Source organism: Mastigoproctus giganteus, chromosome 3 (assembly GCF_048544385.1).
Source record: "Mastigoproctus giganteus isolate SK-2022 chromosome 3, ASM4854438v1, whole genome shotgun sequence".
Classification (NCBI taxonomy): Eukaryota; Metazoa; Arthropoda; class Arachnida; order Uropygi; family Thelyphonidae; genus Mastigoproctus; species Mastigoproctus giganteus.
The window spans coordinates 74,579,874-74,603,352 of NC_143577.1; the positions used below are offsets into that span (position 1 = coordinate 74,579,874).

Below are 23,479 nucleotides of genomic sequence, written 5' to 3' on the forward strand. Positions count from 1 at the left end.
CCTTCATCAATATCATTGATAAATATACAAAACAACAGTGGACCTAACACCGAACCCTGTGGGACTCCACTAATAACATTAGTCCAAGAAGAGCAGCACCCATTGATTACCACCCTCTGTCTTCTCGCACTTAACCATCCTTTTATCCATTGTAGCAACTTACCCTTAATACCATTCTGCTCCAATTTGTACAATAGTCTTCCATGCGCAACAGTGTCAAAAGCTTTCCTGAAATCCAAATATATGATATCAAGATGCTTAGAAGAAAAATAATGCCAAGAGAAAAAAAAGGAAACTCAGCTTTTTGATGGAACAGAAGCAATATCTGTGATGTACTTATGTTTAAAGAGATTAGAAGTCAGAGTAATCATTAATAGAGATGCGTGACCTTATCTGAAAATTTGAGTGTCAGCGAAGTTGAGCAAAGGAGCAGTTGGCTTTTTTGTGAGAAATATGAAATGTGGAATAGGTGTTGGATATTTTAGAAGCTGAGGCTGTTTCTCAAACTGGAAGATGGAATGCAATGTGCTATCATCAGCAAAACTATGGATAGGATCTCCAGCCAATGGATGAAGGTCATTAATATACAGGAGGAAAAGAGTGGGAGAGAGAACCGAACCTTAGGAAACACCAGCATTAGCGGAGAAGTTAGAAGACAGAGAACTGTCCACCATCACACACTTTTTGTAATTGGGTATCCAGTTTTCTCTGAGAGAACTGGATCAGAGAGAAAACTAAAAATCCAATTACAGAAAATTGGCCAACCATAAGATGGAAGAAATCTTATTTAGGAGACCTTTACACCAAACACAATCAATCAAAAGGCATTCAAATATCAAGAGCAACCGCTTGAATTTTACCAAACTTTTCCACTGAATTTGTCCACAGATGGATAACATAAGCCAGTATATCACCAGTGGATTGACATTGCCTGAATCCATACTGTCAATCATTGATCAGACGGAAGGTTTTGAGATAGTTTAGGAGTGGGCAACTGATGGGTTTCTTCATTACTCTGGAAAGAGTAGATGTTAAGTGGAAGGAAGTGATAATTGGAATGAATTTTTTTTTTTTTTTTTTTTGTTTTTTTTTTGGAACTGACTGGATACAAGTAATTTTCCAAGCAGAAGGAAAAACATCAGTGGAGCAATGTCATCAGGACTTGAAGCTTTCTTGGCATCAACTACTCTGTCAGAATCCACTCAATTTGACTACTTTGAAGAGTTGTTTGTGAGAAAAAAGATCAAGTGTGTTAGAATTGTCTGCTATTCTCTTCAGGTCATTAGTAATCACAAGCAGCTTTGTTTTTAGCTGAAGACACAATAGAACCATCAGGTTTTAACAAAGAATGCTGTATTAATGGACAGACAGTGTGAGCAATAGATTGGCATAGACTGATTATAAACTAGAATGCTTGACTATCATTTGGAAAAAAAGTAAGTTTCTACTCAGCTTGTTGAAAATTGAATTTGGACTAATTAATAACTATTTTACAATTGATATTTAGTGTAGGCAGAAAATGAAACTGGAGATTCAGATGAAAGTCAATGCAGTATGCTACATTCTTATCTTGAACAGCCTCAGCACATTTATTATTAACCCAAACCAAGGTTTAGATAAAGGACAAGATTTTAAGGTAGAGTGAGGAATAAAGGATTTCATCCCTACAAGAACAATTTCATTGACATGATCTGAGCAAACACTGACATCAGAAGATTTACAACAGTAATCCAACCAGAAAAAAGAAGAATAAAAATATTACAGATCAATCCATTTCATATTCTTGTAATGCCAAATAATGCAAGGCTGAGAACAGCCATGAGGGAAAGGCTCCAATGGAGAAGACACCATCACCAAGTTCTGATCTGAGGTGCTTAGAGGACCAACCACTCAACTCGACTGTGTAACTTGAAGACTTGTTCGTAAGAAAAGATCAAGTGTGTTAGATGTGTAGTTAGGATTGTCTGGTATTCTATTAGGTAAATGAACAATGTGTGTGAGGTTGTTAGTAATTGCAAAAGCCTCAGCATCTTGACCAGCTGGGTCTGTGTGACTAGAAAAGTGATGCAAGCTGGAATTGAAAACATTAAAATCACCGAGGAAAATTACCTTACTATTAGGAAAGTCATACTAGAAAAAATCCAGTTTCAAACAAAGGAAGTCAAAGGGTTCTGAGTGATTATTGGAGTTGGGAGAATAGAGGCAACAGATGAATTTGACAGAATGTGGAAAGAGATTTTAAGTGATGGGAGATCAAAAAGAAGAGACTGCAAATAAAGATCTCCGACAAGGAATACATCATCGCACAACTGCCACCTCTGAAGTAAAAGGAATCATATAGTGAATAGTTATAGCAACTGAGATGGGTAGTGGTTGAGAAAACTAGTAACTGAGATTCTGTCAGAAAAAGTAAGTGGGGCTTGGCAGATTTTAGGAGGAAATGGATATCAATGAGATCAGAACTGAGACTTTGTATATCTGTAAAATGAATGAGGAAGGATTTTGGGCAGTTTAGATCATTTTGCAGATAAGTTTGTTCTATTAGTTTCACTATTCATGATGCATTCAGTAGATAAAGTGGGAGTGAGGAGCATGCTGTATGAAGTAAAAAAAATTTTGTATATGGTGTATACACAACAAGAATACACCCAAATACATGGCATAATGTGGCCGTGACAGTGCCACCTAAATACTACACACTATTCAAAGTCCCTCCAGTCACTAGCTAGCAGAGCAGAAAGATTATACACTAGCTGATCTGAATGCCTCCTAGTGAGTTACTAATAGGTTTGGTCTGAGGGACTTTCTAGTGGACAGCCTGAAAGTATTCTGAGTTAAAAGCCACTGCAGTGAATGTGCAAAATTACAGAATTAGACAAAAAAAAAAAGAAAAACGGAAAACACAAATCAAATATAGGGACATTATGACCAATGATACTGCATTTTGAATAAAATGCACCATACTGTGTTGTTCTCAGAAATGACTGTTTCCTCACATTAATTTAGCTAATTGCAATTCCTTCAGTGTATGACTGTGGAAAAGTAGTGCTTATGTACCTATTGTTGATGGGGTTTTTGCATGCCCAAAATGTGGTGCCCATTTGCCTGTTTTTATTTTATTTGGATGTAATATGAGAAGATATCCAGCACAAACATTAAGACTGGAACACATAAAGAAATTTAAAAGTGAAACCCCATGCAGAGATAAATAAAAAACAGCTTCAGGCAGCTTTTTCATTAGCAGTATGAAAAACATAACACACTGTTTTTGCAGCAATACGCAGCATTTTCTGACCACTTTTTGCCAACTTTTCTATAAGATTAACTTTTATTACCATATGCAGGGTATTGCTCTGAGCCACTGGTAAAAATTAGGAAACCAGAAGTCCACAATGAGAAACACTGGCACAACTAATTATGGCACATAATTACCAAAAAACTACTGTAACAACCATTTAGACAACTATGTTGTTTATAACTGAATTTTTTTCAACTGTGAGCATCTTATCTTCAAATTCTAACTAATGGCCTAAGGAGGACACCAAATATAAGGTATCCTATGCAGGATCCTCTCCCTGTAGTAGATTTGATGGCTTCCACAATTGTGCCTACTACCAACATCTGCCAACTAGCAGTCATTGGTCGAAAACCTTCACGAAGAATGTATGCTGCTACTTTCAGCCAGAGCTGTTTTGCTTCTATGAAAATGCTGTGCAATGAAATAGGCTGTTCTTTCAGCAGTATGTAAAGCATCAATTCACAGTTCCTTCTACTTTCTTACATAAGTAAAACATTTAGTAATAATATTATACTAACTATTAGCTAATAAAAGGAGGAATTACCTCTACGATGTCTTGTAGAACACTTCTGTGCTGATATCCTCCATTATTGAATTAACTATGCAAATAATTTACACGAATTCCTCACACTCATAGACAAAATCAATGATCCAATGCACCATGGAATCAGAGGCCCACAGACCCCAAACCTGACCTCAAAATACATTGAACCACCAACCCAAATCTTTGAGTGAGAGGGTTGATGATTCAAGTTAGTGATTCGATGTATTTTGGGGTCAGGTTTGGGACCCATGGGTCCCAAACCTGACCCCCTCTGATTCCGTGGTGCATTGGATCACTGATTTTGTCTACAAGTGTGAGGAATTCGTGAAAATTATTTGCATGGTTAATTCAACAGCGAGTATCAGCACAGAAGCATCTACAAGACATAATAAATGTCTTGTAGACATTTATTACGTGTCACGTATTATGTCTTGTAGACATAATACTTGATAAATAATGCAGAATGTATTGAGCAATTGCAGCTCTGAATCTATTAACTAAATATTAGCATTCACATCATTGATTTACAATATTCTATAATACTGATTCATAGTTTTACCAAAATAAGGTCCAGTATACAAAATGCTTTAATTGTTCCTGGTCCAATTTGGTAGTAATTAACCATAGCAGAGTTTTGATCCTCCCTGTTAAAAGATGAGACACGACAAAAATATTCTCCAATAGGTATTTCCAGCGCACATAACTGAAAATAAAATGTTTATGACTTATTAAATATAAAACTATAAAGTTAAATAAAGACTTTTAAATAAAACATTTATAACATTTTATAAAAATCCATTTACAAAAATTATTCATAAATAATATGTAATAGCAAAATAATCAGCCCATCCTAAGTTCAAAAGATATATACATTTTAAATTTTATATATAAATATTAACAACATATATCTTTTTCAAAGGCCAATAGTTTATCTGCAGTTTTCTAACAAAATTCCAGCATAATTCTAAATAATATTCATTTTCATCAGATGCATATTCAATATCACTGTTATTTTATGTTTTACTGGTTAGGAAATATTACAATACATTTATGTTCTAGGTTCTGGAAATTTAATACATGAAATGAAATCTTCCTGCAATACTAAAAAAAAAAAAAAAAAAAAAGTAGACAAAATCATACATGGCATTATTGTTCCTAAATTAGCATTTTAATTAGGAGCAATATGGCCTTAGTTGCTAATGCTCCTAAAAACCAAATAACAAACAAACAACAAGCATTTTAATTCCTTTTTTATTACAATATTTATATTTTTAAATGAAAGAATATTGTAGCTAATGAGTACTGTGCAGGCTGACTGAAATACTTGTTGGTGATTTTGCACACTCATTGGCAATTTGTAAAGCTTGTTAGCATAATGAAATTATGTTTTGACTAGGAGTACATTATACAGTATGTATGTATAGATATGTTTATTGATATGGCTCCTATATAGCAAGTGGCTTTGCCAATTACAGACAAAATTAAGACTTCACAGATTGTAGATAATGGCACGCATTTTAAGACCAACATTCCTAAGGAGTACCAACACTCAACTATTCTGAAAGATCAGGAAAAGAGTGAAAGCTCAGAGAAATCTGCTACACAGATAGGATCAGAGCACAAAAGGCAAAGTATACAAATCTTGGAAAGGTATTCTTAGTAAGGCTAATGATGACGCAAGTAAAAAAGATTTGTTCCCACATATGGAAATCTTTTAATAACTAAGGCTGAACAGTTTGCACATTAGATGAATTCTGAAGATTAAGTCTTCTAATAGATGAGTCCAGAAATGTAAGACTCAAAATGGGATGTCTTTTTAAGGTGTGCAGCCATTGGCATTGATGCATAAAGGAATGGAAGGAATAGTGTTTTGTTGAGGTGCAACCAGAATGACATCCTCAATGCTCTTTTTTTTCCAAGTTGCTACCAGATAAAATGCTTATATTTAAAAGTGAGAAATGTAGTGGCAGAAATAAGGCAAAACAACGAATTGCTATTCCCCTAGAAGTAAATATATCTCTCACAGATAAGCTTTCTTTTAATTACTGGGAAAACCCATAAGCCCCTGATGCTTAAAAATTTGAAGAGATTGCCAACTAGCAATTAGTTGGCATATTGTTAGATGGCAAGAATTCATATAATTTTTGAGATGGTGGCCGTTGGATGACTTGAAGCCAGGAAGTCAGAAGCAGAGGTGGCATGTTGGCTTAATATGTCATGCAGTGTCATCTTAGCACTATGGAAGCAATTTCATCCATTACAAGAAGAGATGGCCAAGGTTGCTTGAGAGCTATGTCAACCAGAACAGACCTCTGCTCTAACAGCAAGACCAAACCCAAACCCTGTGATGTCCTATCGTCAACTGTCTCTCTCTCAGTGCATTCAATTGTCCCAATAGAAACTAACTTGGCAGCTCTAGGGGTAATTTTTCTCTTGGGCTCTCCCCCCCACGTGATGGGGGTCAGCCCGAAACTTTGATAGACCATATCTCGACTTCTATTGTAGCTACGGACTTGTGGCAAATTTCCTTGAACATATTTCTCTGAAATCCATCCAACCAAACACTAGGCTCTCACTAATTCAGATTACTTCGATTATCAGCACTTTCTTAAAATGCCTGAGGAAACTCAAACCAATGCCAAGAAATCACCCCCTGTGATGAAGTTGACTGCTTCTAGTGTTCCTTCCAGCTCAGACCAACATAATGAACCTGATGACACCAGGCCTGTTCTGACTCCTACTAAGTAGAAAAACAAAAAACCAACAATGCCCAAATTGGACAGGGAGATTAGAAGTCAGCAGGAACAGAAAGACAATATAGGCTCACAAACTGACCTAATTAAAGACAATAAATCACATGAGACCTTGGCCCCTCTCTTCCTGAAGGAACTGTTCCTGAAAAGACCTTCGTCTTAAGAACAGAACTTGAAGACCTACTGAAAGACTCCAACAGTAGAATAACAACGGGATTACATGGGAAAATTGACACAATTTGGACAAAACTCGAAACAATACTCGCACAAACCAACATTGAGTGTGAGAAAACCAATGCAAAACTCGAAGCATTTCTGGCAGCAGGTGTAAACCAAATGCTACAGCGTGCCCCTACCTACTCAGAAGCACTGAGGACCACAGCTGGCACACAAACAACTGGCGGCAAAGAAAGTTCTACTACCAAAACCTAACCTGGTTGTCCTGAAACCAGCCTTAACAGGGACTACTAAACCAGTGAAAAAATTAAGAACACGGTGATGGAAAACGAGAACATCGATCTTAAAAATACTCGCATAAAATCCATCAGAAAAATAAGAAACATAGGAATTATCACAGAAATGGAGACGAAGGAAGAGGCCTCCAGAATCTTCAAAAATCCAGAGACCCTTGGCTTAACTGCAAAAATATCAAGAAAACAAGGCCAATTGATCATAATTTATGACATGGACAAAGAAACGAACTGTACTGCAGAAATCTGCAATCCTACTTTCCATATACAGAACCAGAGATTAATAATGCCCAAATACATGACCAAATCGTGTTGTGGGAGCTCAAACTGGATTGTTGAACTAGCCCAAACGGTCTGGCCAATAATCTCTACCCAGAACAGAATCTACATCCAGTGGAGAAGCCACCACTTTAAAAAGCAAGTGTTTGTCCCCAATGCTACAGGTGCTGTCACTTCAGACACACCACGCACATGTGCACCAATACCCAGCCAACTTATGGCCATTGTGCCCAACTGATTTTTGTAATTGGTTATCCAGTTTTCTCTCTGATTGCTCACTGAGAGTGATGGAAGATGGCTCTCTGTCTTCTAACTTCTCCACTAATGCTAGTGTCCCCCAAGGTTCAGTTCTTTCCCCCACTCTTTTCCTCATATACATTAATGACCTTCTTCCATTGACTGGAAATCCTATCCATATTTTTGCTGATGACAGCACATTGCATTCCACTTTCCATTTTGAGAAACCTTGCCCTGCTCAATCAGCTTCAACTTCTCAAATATCCACTGCCAATTCCTTAAATGCCGATCTCTAGGTAATTCTCCAGTGGGGCAAAGACAACTTAGTTGATTTCAATCCTTCTAAAACTCAGTCTTGTCTTATATCTCGCAAAAAAGGATTCTTCTGCTCCTATGCTTATCTTTGGTGACACTCCAATTTCTAGGCAAGTTGATATATCTCTTTTGGGGATTATCCTAACTTCTAATCTCTCTCTTGGCACAAGCACATTACAAATATTGCTTCCTCTGCACCTAAAAAAACTTGATTTTCTCTTTCGCTCTCGGCATTACTTTTCTTCCAAACAGCTGTTCACTCTGTACAAATCTTAAATCCGCCCTACAATAGAATATTGTTCCCACATCTAGGGCGATGCCCACAAAACCTCTCTCAGGCTTCTAGATTCCAGTTAGGTTAATTAATGACTTCTCTCTAACAGTCTCTCTACTTGCTGTCTCATAGACGTACTGTTTCTGCTGCAGGCCTTTTCTACAGATACGTCCACGAGCACTGTTCTTCTGAATTGGCTTCTATAATTCCCACTCTCTCTTTCAAAAGAGTCCGAACATGTGCCGCCACCAGTCAACATCCATTTACTGTCCAGTTTCAAACTCACAGAACAAACTTTTCATTTTCCTCGTTTATTCATTCAACTGCCATTTCTGGAACAACCTTCTTCATATGTCTTTCCTGAAAATTACAGTCTACAGAAGTTCAAGTCTAATATCGACAAATATCTTCTCTCGTCTTCTCAACCTCCAACCCAAGCATGGTACTAACTACTATAGGTTCTAATACCTCTCATGTTTGGGGTTTCATAAAAAAAAAAAAAAGAATACAACTCATGCCCAAATAAAACTGCCAAGCCTGTTTGCACTAACTGCAAGGTGTAAAAAATCCCTCACAATCACTCACTTTGGGATACAAAGTGCCCAGTATATCAGAAATTCAAGAGTATTCATCAAAGCAGGACCGATTATGGGAACTTGGTCTAGAACAGGATTCAGCAACCTGTTTGAGTGAAGAGCCATTTCTGATCTAATTAAAAAAAAGAGAGAATCCGAAGAGAGCCACACTTCAGCTCAAGCTTAGGGAAGGAGGGTGGGGGAGTTTTTTTAAGAAATGGAATACAGTGGGAAGGTGTTCTATTAAAAAAATATATTTTTTGAAATATTATTTATTAATAATATTTCTAATTAATGTGAATTTTGCTGTTGAACTTCTTCAGCAAGTCTCTCAATATCAGGGAAGTATACCGTAATTTTCATCTTTAAGCATGCTGAGAGACTCGCACTGTTCAGGTGGTTTTTTGATTTATTTTTAATATAGTTCATGTTCACATGAACTATTTGCAAAAATTTGCAGAAATTTGTCGAACCAAAAACTGAGAGAAGTCCAAACGCAAATATTTTCAAATTTCTATACGTGTCTGGTAAGCTACACCATACATTGAACACAATTTGGTCTTGCTTTTTCAACTCATCTATCAGCATTCATTTATGTAGAATTGCAAGGGCAGCCTTTTGCCTCTCCAAATCCTCAATTTCAGTTTTAAGGTATTTTAGTCTTGCACTCCACATTGTCCTTGATCTTTAAGTCCTCTAACTTCATTTCAAAATTTGCTTCATGTGGGCTATAAGTTAAAGAGCCGCATGTGGCTCGCGAGCCACAGGTTGCCGACCCCTGGCTTAGAAGTTTCAACACCAAAGAAATCAATTTTATCCAGATAAACATGCAGCAGGCTCGAGTAGATCAGATCAGAATCAAGGCAGATGAAACAAACTCTGACATCATTCTAATTCAAGAACCCTACACCCACTGCAAAGAAGTGAGGGGTTACCCCCCTCACCTACAAAATCATCCAGCACAGCGGAGGTAGTCAGCTTGACTAGACCTAGAGGTAGTCAAGTGCAGATTACCACAATCTCTCCAAGGGCAGATCCCTTACCAGCATTGACTTCACCACCGACCCTGCAAATAGTGCCAGAGCGGAAAAAGCATGACTCACACTTAACCTTCAAAGGGCATGGCAACTGAGATGGAACCAAACCACCAAGGGATCCATCCCGGAAATCTCAAGAATCTACCCCGAATTACCCACATGGTTCTCACCAGAACTCCATGCCACCTTCCTTTTCACGGGGCACAGGTCATTCAAAGCTAAATTGGCCTGGCTTAGGATTGTGGAAGACCCAAACTGCCATTGTGGCTCCCCAGAGACCTGGGAGCATCTTCTCTACTACTGTGACATTTATGAAGACCTTAGGCACTCTTCTTATGATGAGAATTCACTACATCCCCATTAATATGGAGCACCACCTGCTTGACACAGCTGAAGAATACACAACCTTCACCACCTTTGCAAAGGACCTATTCCAGAGGCAAAAAACCCTACCCAGAACGTAAGCGACCTGGGAATTGGAATGTATTCTGCCATCAAAATTGACTGGCACCCACCACCCAATGAAGACTTGTTCATTAACTACCCTGAGCATTAATCTTTCTCAGATGGAACCTCTGTCCCATGAATGATCCCAAATTGGACCAGATACCCAAATTGGACTCTTTACCAACAGTGACAACATACTCTCTACTGCCAATTCCTGATGACGATCTATACCGGGCTCCCTTGCCTGGTATCTTTTACTCCCTTTTCCCTGGTGGGGGGGAGACAGTCAGTCCCGTCTCCTTCCCTCCCCTGCCAACCCTTATCCTTCTCCAGGTGGGGCACAGGCCTGCCTCACTGAACATTCTGGGGTCACCTTCTCTATCGTCCCCATACTTCTGTCTTTCCCCCGAGTCATCAGTACTCCCCACCCTGACTCAGCCTAATACACCAGCGTATATTCCACACAAACTGCAAAACTTTAATTTCCAAATTAAACCACATAAACCTCATTTGGCTTTTCTAAATTCAAGCACTCATCCTTACCAAGTTTTTTTTTTTTTTTTTTTAAGGCCCTAGTCACTCAAATCTCAGGAAACTAGGTGGCAGGACCTGCCAGAGTAAAAACTTCAAACTATTGAGTACCTGGTCTGCCTCCACAGGACCAAGTGGTCAACATTGGGCCTCAAGCAGGGGTCCAGCGGCTAAATGGCCAGGTGAATAATGATACATAACACTACACGTATACAAAATCCACACACTTTTAAATCTCTAGCCTTCCCAGCAAACTGGTACACCAACAATGAAAGCAACGTAGAGATGGGGAACCCCTGGAGCCGCTAGACATCCATACACTTTACTTTACACTTTGTTTCTTGAGGTTGCTGTGGCCACAGTGAAAATATTTCCAACCAGATTGTGTTAATAAGGCTCAATTCAAGTGGACTGTGTGCCATGAACATGTGACTTGGAGCTCTGACAAAGGGAATAAAGTTTTGTTCTCTGATGAGTCCCATTTTAGCCTACAAACAGATTCTAGATGTTCTTTCATCTGGAGATTAGCATTACCATTAGCAGTAGCAAAGGCACATGATGCAAGAAAGCAAGCTTATATAGCATCAGCCAAAAGAAAAAAAAAAAAACCCCTTATTTCACCCATCCACTTGCTCCAAATGTTTGTCAAGTTCTGCCTTGAATCTATTTAAGCTATCAACTTCTACAACCACAGATGGAAGTTTGTACTAACAATCAACCACCCGCTCGCTAAAGGCAAACTTCCACACATCTATCCTACAACTGTCTTTCCTCAATTTGAATTTATGCCCTCTCAGGCGATTATTTCGAGCAAGAGGAAGAATCCCATCAGCATTGAGAATGCTCAAACCATTCAAGACTTTATACACCTCAATCAGATCGCCTCGCAGGTGCCTAGTCTCCAGACACTGTAATTTGCAAAACTTAAGCCTTTCTTCGAAAGAGCAACCTTTTGTTCCATTTACTAATCTTGTTGCCCTTCTCTGTACTCGTTCCAACAGTTCTACATCCCTCTTAAAATGAGACCTCCAGACCTGTATACAGTACTCAAGGTGTGGCCTGACCATTGCCTTATACAAGGGAATAATCACCTCCTTATGCCTGCTAGAAAAATTCCTGTCAATACAGGAATATACAGGAATTCCTGTATATTCCTGTATTGACAAGGCACCATGAGCTACTCTTGCAGACCATCTGCACTGCTCAGAAAACTTCATATCTGCCTGCACAATTACCCCCAGCCTTTTCATTCTCTACCACTGTCAATGCAGTACCAGAGAGCTGATACGTTACTCTGGGGTTACTGCTTCCCATATGCATCACTTTACATTTGTCAATGTTAAACTTCATTTGCCACCTCTCAGCCCATCTGCTCAACTTTTTTAGATCCTGTTGCAGCAGCGTACTGTCATTAGTGTCATTAACAACCCTGCCTTTGTATCATCTTTGTATCATCTGCAAACTTGGACATTAAGCCTGACGAAAGATGAGGAATGTGGTGCCACCCCCTCCAACATCAATGATCAATGGCCGCATCCCCCTTCCTGTTTTTGATAGGGGTACTATAACTGTGTAGAGGTACTGAGAACAGATCCTCAAACCCTACGTGTGACTTTTTTAGGGTTGCAGTTGCTCCAGATTTTCTTTTCATGCACAACCATGCTACTGCACGTAAAGCTCAAGTGGTGGAGGAATAACTTGAAACTGAAGATATCCAACGACTGCCATGGCCAGCACGATCACTACACTTAAATTCGATCAAACGTGTGGGAGATGCTTTTGGACAACTTATTGCCTGCCGACAGCCAACTCCCTTGGTCACTTGATGAGCTAAGGTCTGTGTTGGTGGAAGAATGTGATTTTTTGCCACTGAATCTTATAGACACCCTTATACCAAGCATGGTTCACAACTGTCAGGCCTGCTTGTTTAGCCATTGGAGGGAATTATACAATGTACTGATGTCATGTGACCATATTTTCAAGCATCTTGTATCGACTTCTGCAATGTGACCTTTATTGGTAAATTCTTATACAACCCCTATGAATGTCTCTTATACCTGTTCAAAGTTTCTCACTGTCTCCTCATTTCATCATCATGGTACACCCCCATACCAAATTTTGTTCCACTTCATCGCAAGCTGCATGAGTTATACCATGTTTTCTATTAATTTTGTTGAGCAGTGTACATTAGTCTGAATCAGACAGAAATTAAACAGAAAGGAGGGGGGGGATATTAAGCAGTCAACAGTGTAAAAAAAAATCCATAACAGTTTTTGTCTTGTTTGAAATAAGACCCAGGCATTTTCCACATGGAGTGGCATACACATTCAAAGCCATTGTGTTAGTCATGAGGACAGTATAAAGGAGTCACAGTGTGTTCAGCAATATTACGATTTCTACTCATATATCTGCATTGAGCTGAGTGGAGCTGGAGTGAGTAAGGTAAAGGATATCAGTAATGCAATACAGGTGACCCCTGCTTAACGCTGATAATTCATTCCGGAAAAACAGAGTGCTAAGTGAATCTGTGGTAAGCGAGCTCAGCATTCCTGTAAGATAACATATGTATTTGTGAGTTGCGGTCGGTGCCATAGGATATTTCCTAATCAATAATAAATGGTAGTGAAAAGATGCACAACCATCGGTCAAAATATTTAATATTCAAATATTTGTACATATAAAATATTCTGCATTACATATGTATATAATTATGTGGTAACTACTTACATATCAAAATTAAACTTAAAATTCCAATTAAATTATGAATTTAATTGACCTAAATTGATTTAATTTAATTGATGAATTTAATCATGAAAAATGTGTCGATTTTGGGTTGAACTTTGGCCCTCTTCCAAATAAACTAAAAGGGGTATTAATTTTAAATCCCCTGTAGTGTTACTACTCAACAATCAAGTCAACCGATCCTTCGCCGCTTTGAAACCTGGCATGTTTTTTTCTTCTTTCAATATGAAATTTCTTTTAGGCATCCGTTTCCACAAATGTCGTGCTTCATCTATGTTAAAAACTTGTTGAGAAGTATAACACATAATATCCCTCTTCAATAATTTTAACAAGTTCTTTTTTGAAAGTTTCGGCTCCTTCTGCACTTGTGGCTTCTCCCTGGATTTTAATTCTATTCAACCAGCCCTTACTAGTTTTAAATGGTTCCACATTTTTTTTGTTAGGTGAGTTTTCTTCAGATCATCATATTGGCTAATCTCTCTCTCTCTCTCTCTCTCTCTCTTTTTTATTATTTTTTTTAATAATACTTAACTTAATTGAATTCTGCATTGGATATTATCTTCAATAAAATTAGTTAAAATCTTTCCATTTCAATCCTAATAGCCGGCCTAGCCCTAGTTGCTTGCAGTGGAACAGCTATCTTTCCCGCTGCTAAAATTAATTCTTTTTTTTTTTTTATAATTGTTCTTACAGTTAAACCTGCCAGTCCTAAATTATGGCACACATCTGCTTGTCTTTGACTGGAATCGATTCGCTTCAAAACGTCTAATTTAATTTTCAAATTCAGTCTTTTTCTTACATTTATAGTCTTTGTACTGCACCCAGACATTGCTTTTTCATTCTTATCGGCCATTATTAACTCTTTGAAAATATAACTGCATTGGTTGCATTAATTATGATACAATGTTCAAGTAAACTGTCCGTTACGCACGATGTCTAATATGGTACTGAGTGATGACTAGACTTCGGAAAAATGCATATAACGCAAATATTACAAGCAATATACTTGATCATTTTTTAAAGTGTTGATCTCGGAACTACGTAACAAGTCACTGTACTGCAATTAAATTAGCGTGCGAGAAAATTTCACTGAGCGTGGGAAAATTTCTCAAGTCAGTATGGGAAATGTTTTAATGCTGTTTTGCTATTCATTTTCAAGCTATCGACTCCATCAAATGAAACTATTTCATTAAATATGCCAAAAATGCAATCTGTAAAAGAGTGTTATAGTGATCTGTGACAGCATTATAGTCAGATAAGGGTTATAATATAAGAACAGTGTTATAGCAAATCAGCGTAATGCGAACCACGTTATAACAGGGGCCTGCTGTATTGAATTTTGGTGAGCAAACCCTCAGTTTGTCACTTATAGGAATCCCCCTCTCAAAATAAATCTCACTGAAAATTGAATAATTTTATCACTTCTCTTGTGATAAAAGAAGGTTATATCTGAACAATTCTGTTTTGTATAAATGTAATGTTTATGTTTTCATTGAAAATTTAATGCAAGATATCTTCTGTAACACAGCAGCCCTCTCTCTAGAGAGGGCTGATGCATAACATTAGGCCTGATGTAGCCTGGTCAGAAGCACGAGTGCAGTAGTCGACCGGGCTAGCCGGGTGGGTAAAGTGCCTGCCTGGCAACCCAAAGGTCACGGGTTCAAATCCCACCTAGGGCTTGGATCAGAGTACTGCAAAAACCTTTGGAGGTGCATTATGGCCACAGAAGCTGATGTGCCAGCAACTAACAAAGGGGAAAAAAAAAAAAAAAAAAAAACGAGTGCAGTAGCACACGCTGTTTGAGCAGACTGGGATTCAAGCCCATGATGATTAACATTTGTATTGATTGATTTATTGTAAACTCCACTGACCTGGTGGTTAGGCTGGAGTATAAACAAGAACTTTTTTTTTTTTATTACTCAATTATTTTTTGTTTTTTTTTGTATAAGTTTGTAATTAAATAAAAAAAAACAAAGACTTTTTTACCTTAATAAAATAAGAATGCTATTTTTAGAAAATATTTGCTTGTTACGCTTTGTGATGTCATCGCAAAGGGAGAAATTCTGTTTTAGTACAGAAGCCGAATAAATCCACGGTCATCTGCTGTTCAGAGCTGTAATAAAAAGAAAAACCCCGCTGAAAAATAGATTTTCTCCCCATCACTTCTCTTGTTTTGCTATGGTTTATGGCGAGCAATTTCACACAATCAAATCCGTGACTGCTAAATGCGGTGCGGTTTCTTGTATTCTCTCTCTCTATTTCGGGATCTCTGACCAAGTGGTCATCCCGGAGTATAAACAGAAATTTGTTCATCAGAATGCTGCCCACCAATGGCACCAATTATCAACTCTTTTACTGCCCTTCTAATTTTCAATATATGCAGAAAATCGACTTGGGCAAAATTCGAAAGTGCTACTTCAATTAGGAGCAAAAACGGTTTCCCCCAACAAAACGAATTACTTTCAGAACAATAAAAGGACAGCTACTGATAAGTTCCTGACTGGAAGGAAAAAAGGAACTTCGGCATCTTTGATGAAACATTCATTGCGACTTCAGCATCTGTGATGAAACTAATTAGAAAAGTTGCCAAAATTATTATGTTCTTGAGAATTCATAATATATTTTTTTTAAATTAAAACTATGAAAATATCATGATACAAATAAAAATAATTATTTGAACTTCCTTTGGCTTTACTGGGTTAAAAATATGACAACCGAAATTTTTTTTTTTTTTTTTTCTTATTTGCATAAAATATCAAAAAATTACAGCTGTTATAATTTCATAAACAAGAGACAAATTGAGTACTACAATAAAAAAGTGAACACAATCAGATCTTGGAAAGCCTTGCTTTTTTCAGTTCAAACTCAGTAAGCCGAAACAGGAAACAACCAAACCTGCAGAACAAGACTTTCACTTGCAATATCGAAATTCAATTGCACAGGACAAGAATACACTGCATACAAACCTTATTCGTGAAAGATTATTTATTGATAAATTGCTTGGATATCATAATAATATAATATATTGTTTACTTAGAAATAATAATTACACAAGATCAGGATTTCATTCATAATAACATTGCCAAGTTAGGGACTGTAACCACTTCAAAGTAGTTACAGCTCTGGACCTTTGACAATCTACCCTAAGGGTTTTTTTTTCCAAAAGTGAATGAAAGGAACTGGAAATTTCAGGAAAATGAACCCTGTTTTCCTTCTTTTGGCAAACAGCTACTCTGTCAGCGCAAGAGAAGTGAAATTACATTTGCAACTCAGAATGAAATTCAGGCATCCAAACGCATAACACTTTATGGTGAATTTTTCGGGCTTGTGTGTGATAATGAAAATTCAATTTTTCCTTTGAAATTTTTTGATGGTATCAAATGCATATCAAGGAAATATCGAAGTATTCAATAACAATTACTTACAATTTCCTAACACATTACTACGAGACGAGTAACGGATTGTGAAAACAATGCGTTATTCGTAGCATATTTTTTTTTTTTTTTGTTTGCAGACCAGGTAAGATGCATGCGAAGTTCCTTCGACATCAGTTTTAAAGTTTATAACGCAGCTATGAATATAAAATTTTTTTTTTGAAATTTCGTAAGAAGATCAAATATACATCCATGAAATTGCTGTTCTGATTTAGTCCTCTAAAAACAATTACAATAAAGCGAACTTCTTTTTTTATGAAATGCGCATTGTGGTGATCAGTTTTACGACAGTTTCTTTTTTCCTTCCATTTCCAGTACAGCTTCCAATAGATGAATTTCCTTGATTTTTTGTTAGTAGATACAATACATACTGAAGAAAAAAAAGAAGGCATTTTTGTTCTTCAAAACCAATTCGTTGCAATTCTTTCGTACAGCAATTTCGAAAAGCAGTAAAGCAACTGTTGTGAGAGAGCCATGCAAATTAGTGTTTGCAAGTAATGATGCTCAACTGTTTGTTTTCCACGAAAGTTGTTTACAGTTTCATTTTCTCCTTGGATCACCTTGGTAACGCTAATGACGTAAGCTTGACCAGTCAATTATCTCTCTGCGTGCGTTGATTCGTTTTAGCCAGAGGTGCCGAGCTGACGCGCGAATTTTTGAACTAATGCTGTAACGCGTTTTATTTTCAAAGCTTGGATCTTGTTTTGCCGACATCAAAATTTAATAAATTGAAATGTGATCGTACATTTTTGCTGTTTTAGAGTGAATTAATAGTTTTTGCTGAGCGCTAAAGGTAGGAAATCAAAGAATATACTTCTGTTTATGCATATTGAGAGTTTCAATTTTGTAAATTGAGTAGAAATTATGGAAATTATTAGTTTCTCTCGGTGGGGGGCAACTTTCAAGTGAGATTGAAAATTAGGGTTATGGGGGAGGCGACTGGGACAGGGTTAAATATCTAATTTGAAGTAATTTGAAAATCACCCCTTCTGGTACAGAAGGAACAATGTGTTCATAAGATACACTGTGCTGCTACTTTATTAGGTACACTCCTGCTGTGCACACAAATGGTTTGTCCAACAATGTTGCAAGTCACATGACCACAGTTGTGGATATGCATGAAGCAGAACAACCTTTCTAGTATCAGTTAAGCATACAAACTGTAGCAAGAATGTGGAAAAGGAGTGATCTAACGGACTTCGAACGTAGCATGGTAGTAGGTGCAAGACGTGCTGGACAAAGCATCTCTGAAACGGCAGTTATCCTGAACTTTTCACGCAACAGTTTCAAGGGTGTATCGAGAATGGTGCAACGCACAGAAAACATCCTATCAATGGCACTCCTGTGGAAGAAAATCGCTTGTTGGAGAAAGGTCAGAGGAGGATAGCTAGCATTGTGCAAGCAAACGGGGACGGGCCACAATGTCGTACATCACGTCAGAATATAACCTTGGTGTGCAGAACAAAATATCGCAATGGACCACTAGTCGCACTTTGTCGTCAATGGCCTATAACAGCTGACAGCCACATCGCGTACCTTTGTTATGAATGAAGAACAAGAGAGCATGCCACCTGTAAGCACAGCAACACCAGTACTGGACAATCGAGGATTGGAAAGCAGTTGCTCGGTCTGATGAGTCGAAGTTCCTGGTGCATCATATTGATGGAAGGCTCAGAATTTGGCAAAAACAACATGAATCCATGGACCCGTCATGTCTGATGACTACTGTGCAAGGTGGTGGGGACAGTGTTATGGTGTGGGGAATGTTTTCTTGGCACACGTTGAGTCCATTGATACCAATAGATTCACGTCTGAATGCCAAATCGTACCTAAACATTGTTGCTGACCAAGTGCATCCGTACGTGTTGACAGTTTATCCTCAGTCAGATGGCTATTTCCAGCAGGATAATGTGCTGGTGCACAAAGCCTGAATCACTATGGAGTGGTTCCAGGAACATGACAATGGCTTTTCTTTGCTGCAGTAGCCTGCTCAGTCCACAGATCTCAATCCTATTGAACATCTTTGGGATGAGCTGGAAAGGGCTGTTCACTGCAGGCCTACACCTCCGTTGAATCTCAAGGAACTGCGTGTCACACTCATGTCTGCATGGTACTCCATTCCTGCACATTTTCAGCATCTTGTTCAATCCATGCCTAGATGAATTCAGGCTGTTTTGAAGGCTAAAGGAGACTCAACATGCTACTAGGTAGGTGTACCTAATAAAGTGGCAGCACAGTGTATAAATTGAACACTGAAATGTAAACAATTTTCAAATTTTTTGAATGCTTGCATAAAATCTTGAAATATAGCCAAGTATCAGGGATTATACATAACTTTTGGAATGTGTTTAGCTGGAAGTTTTTCTTCTATAAACTGAATGACTGCTCACTTAAGACTCAGTACTTAGATTCAAAACTTATTCACGAGTCTCCATAAGTTCGTTATTAAGCTATCCTTTTGATAAGAGAACTAGTAACAGCTCACACCAGTGCGTTAAGTTTTAAATAAATAACAAATTTACCTCTTGGTGAAGCTATTTATATTAAAATGACATTAACAATTTAGGTAAAATTGTGGATAAAGATGTCATATCTAATGTAAAACATAAGCCTAAGCCTTGAAGGTCAAACATCAGTCTTTCTATCCCTGGAAAGACCACAATATTCCGAAGACAAAAACTGAATACAATGAGGGTTACAATTTTCAATTTACTGCATGCCTGCATAGCTCTGTAACCTTTACTACCCCATTAAATATTTATGTTGCTAATTGAGCAAACACATAAAGCAACCAGAATACACAAATCAGATATTAAGAGCAAATTTTTTTTTTAAATTTATACCATCAGTATTGTGACTAATAGAAGCTATAGATCTAATAAGAAAATACAAGTGGTAATTAAACAAAGGAAATTAATCATCAAGGTTCATTTACTAGCACATATAATATTTTAAAAATGTACCTTTGGAATTTTGTTCTCTGATATTGATGAACAGTTAAGTTTCAGTCTTATAATTTGTTCCAATTCTATTGCTTCCTGTAAGAAAACATTTGTGCGTGTGTATATATATATATATATATATATACTATTGATAAAAATAATAGGATATAATGACATTATTGAATGTCTAAGCAAGAAAGAAAAACTATTAAATTATTAAAATAGGTTATGGAACCGGGGTTACAGCAAAAATAGACAGCAACCATAATGAAATATAGACAAATATATTTTATCAGTGTACTGGGTAGGGGTGCTGACCTGTCAAGTGTAATTATAATGAAAAAAACTGAGAATGCCTGCAAGGTAAAAGCAGATTACCAGAAATTAAATGAAAGATTAAGGTTAATCTTAATTTCATTTAATTTCAGGTAATCTGCTTTAACCTTGCAGGCTTCTCAATTTTTTTCATTGTAATTACACTTGACAGGTCAGCACTCCTACCCAATACAGTACACTGATAATATACATTTCTGTGTGTAACAATATATATATATATATATATATATATATATATATACTATCATTGAATTATATTAAATAAAGTTAAATTATAATGAAATGAATAAATAAATAAATAATTAAGCATTCATTAGAGGCAGCGACATGCAATTCCTCCATATGAAGCTGAAATACATCCAATATTTTAAATTAAATAAAATAAAACATAAGCCAGTAGTATGGCAAAAACTGTAGAGTGAAAATTAACATAAAAATAACCCAAATAAACAATCGAACAAAAAGAAAGAATAGATATAAATAGTAGCCCATAAACCCTTGTATAATTTCGAACTTTAAATCCAATTAAAACTATACAAAATTTAGACTAATGCCAATTATTTATTAATTTAGCGGTACCCCCCCGAGAGGTACCAGTTCCGAAAGACGTGAAATATCACCAAAAGAGGGTTAAAGGAGCTACCAGACGATAACAAAATCAAAATAAATTAAAATAAAATAGACTGACCATCATGCCCCATATCGACAGAGGACCACGAGGCCAATAATGGTCATGGAATCGCTGCATTTCAATCGCTATACAAATCGTCGCCATGGTGAAACAATCGAAGTACCAATTCACCCTCCCTCCTCCGATCGATCCACCAATGCAGAGGATTTGCACGGCGGTGGTCCTTATGCAGCGAAAAATAAAATATAGAACAGACAGCACTCTAGAGCAGAGCCACACCACTGACATACTGTAAGCTGAATCAGCTTATATAGAAGAAAAAAGGAAAATAGATGGCAGCACAGGCGTTGCTAAATTAGCATATCGACCCATTACTATTGAATTATATTAAATGTTGACAAATGTTAAATTATAATAAAATAAATAATTAAAATTTTAATTATTTAATTAAAATTTTAATTTAAAATAAATAATTAAAATTTTAAATAATTAACATTATTAATGATGCAAAGATGCATCACTGCCAAAGATGGAAAAAAGGGAAGAGGTGGTCCTCAGTAGGAGATAGGGCCACTTCTAATGCCGATGCAGGCTTTGCACTGCCTGTTCATACTTAGAACAATGTTGTTGATAAGTTCTTGCAGTAACATTGTCCATTCCTCTGTCAGTGCCATCTTCAGCTGGTGAACATTTTCTGGTGGGTGTGGATGTGATGCTAGGCATCTCCCCAGAGTGCCCCATATGTGTTCGATGGGATTTAGATCGTCAGAACTGGCAGGCCAATCCATACGAACAATGTCCTCACCTTCCAAAAGTATATCACAGCTGCAGTGCAATGGGGTGTGGCGTTATCATCTGTAAACAAGAACTCAGGGCCAATGGCACCTCGGAACAGACACACATGGGGAATTGATTACTTCAGTACAGTAGCGTGCACCGGTTACAGTACTGCCTTCCAATATCTAAAGTTGTGTACGTCCACTCAAGATAACGCCTTGCCAGATGAGAACACCTCGACCGCCATATTGATCCCTTTCAGTGATGTTTTGCAGGGTGGTATCGTATGCCAACCTCTCGCCAGATTAGCTGATGTCCAGAATCGCTGCTGAGACTGAGACTTCTCATCAGTAAAGAGTACCGTAAGTAAAGATTTTGTAGTTGTAACCTTTAGAAATAGTGTAGGTCCTTAAGCTTTGCACACCAGTGTAGTATAAACTAGGCATAACCCAGTTATGAAGTATAAGTCCACAATATGAGAGATACCTATTGGTGTATAATAGTATAAACTAAGGCAATTGTTTTGCATGAAGCAATGGGACTACACCGTCAGGCATCTCTCATACTGTGAACTTACACTTCATAACTGGGTTGTCACTATTGCAACAACAGGGTACCTGCCCACCCACTGATGAGTAAGCCAACAGGCTTTGAAACGGTGCCATCTGGGTGGTGGTATCCGTCCAGAATAAGTAGCATTAGTCTTCTCCGCTGGTGAAGCGTTACTTATTCAAACTAGTGCAATACCTCGGCCACTCACTGTGAAGGTATTCACAATATGAGATACAATTAAAACGATGCTAATTATTGACTTGCACAGTTCACTACGAACAAAACACGGTGCAAAGGCACTGACCTGTTCAATAGTGAATCTTAAGTGTAGTCTCATTGCCTCATGCAAAATAATTGCCTTAATATATTTTTAATGTAAAACATAACAGGTAAAAGATGAGATCTATTACAAATTATAATATGAAATTTAATCATGAGATATTAAAATACCAAATAAGTATTAGTGGCTTTTTTTAAGAAGAAGAGAGAGAACTGTTCTGAAAAATGCATTCAATGAAATTCATTTGGACAATTTATACTTCTTCAGATCTCTCTCGTGAGGTGAAAATAGCTTCACTTTATTTACAGATAATCAAGAAATAAATTAATTTGTTTTCAAAGATCAGTGCAGAAATCAAATGTCAAATAAAATATCACCGAATAATATATTCTCATTAACAATCCTTTTCCTTATATTTTTATTCTAGACATTTCATTTATGAAATGTAACACAATTTCAGGCTAGCTCTGCTGATGATTTTTCAACTGGATATATATATATATATATACTCCTAGAGATACTTAAAAAGGGTATGTAGAAAGGATGAGCAAAAATGCACTGATTTAAATTATTAATAGCATCATTCAGAATTACAATGAGGATAACTGAGAACAGATGTCCACCTGAGACACTATTGCCTCTCAACCAATCAAGACTAGACAGCTCATCATTTAGTCCAAAAGGAGAGCAAAAACAACATTCCAATTATATTCCAGCAAGAGACAAATCACTTTTAATTGTTGTAGTGATCTGAATGGGCACTTGTGGAACTCTACGTTTTAAGAATGTAAGCTATTACGTAAATATTATTTACTGAGACCTATAAATTGCTTACCTTGCCTTTGAGGACGAAGATGAAAATGGATTTGTTAATGTATTCTTTTTCGTTTTCTTTTAACAGATATCCCTTCATACAATTTTATATAGAATGCTTCCTTGAATTTTCTCCTGGTGCATTGTTAGTTGGTGGAAAGAACTCTGTTATTGTTGAATTGCCATATATCCCTGGAATGCATGCAAGGTGG

General features: G+C 37.2%; 1 protein-coding gene across 3 annotated transcripts in view; it reads right to left on the reverse strand.

The window, feature by feature from the left end:
• The window catches only part of LOC150088086 (nardilysin-like), a 569,173-nt gene that overhangs the window by 85,900 nt on the left and 459,794 nt on the right, over nucleotides 1–23,479 (reverse strand). For all 3 annotated transcript variants that reach the window (XM_090370567.1, XM_090370565.1, XM_090370566.1), the window contains exons 25-26: nucleotides 19,900–19,974; nucleotides 4,402–4,545 (exon numbers count right to left, since the gene is read on the reverse strand). In XM_090370567.1, the coding sequence (XP_090226693.1) occupies nucleotides 4,402–4,545; nucleotides 19,900–19,974 (219 nt within the window). The remainder of the gene's footprint in view (nucleotides 1–4,401; nucleotides 4,546–19,899; nucleotides 19,975–23,479) is intronic.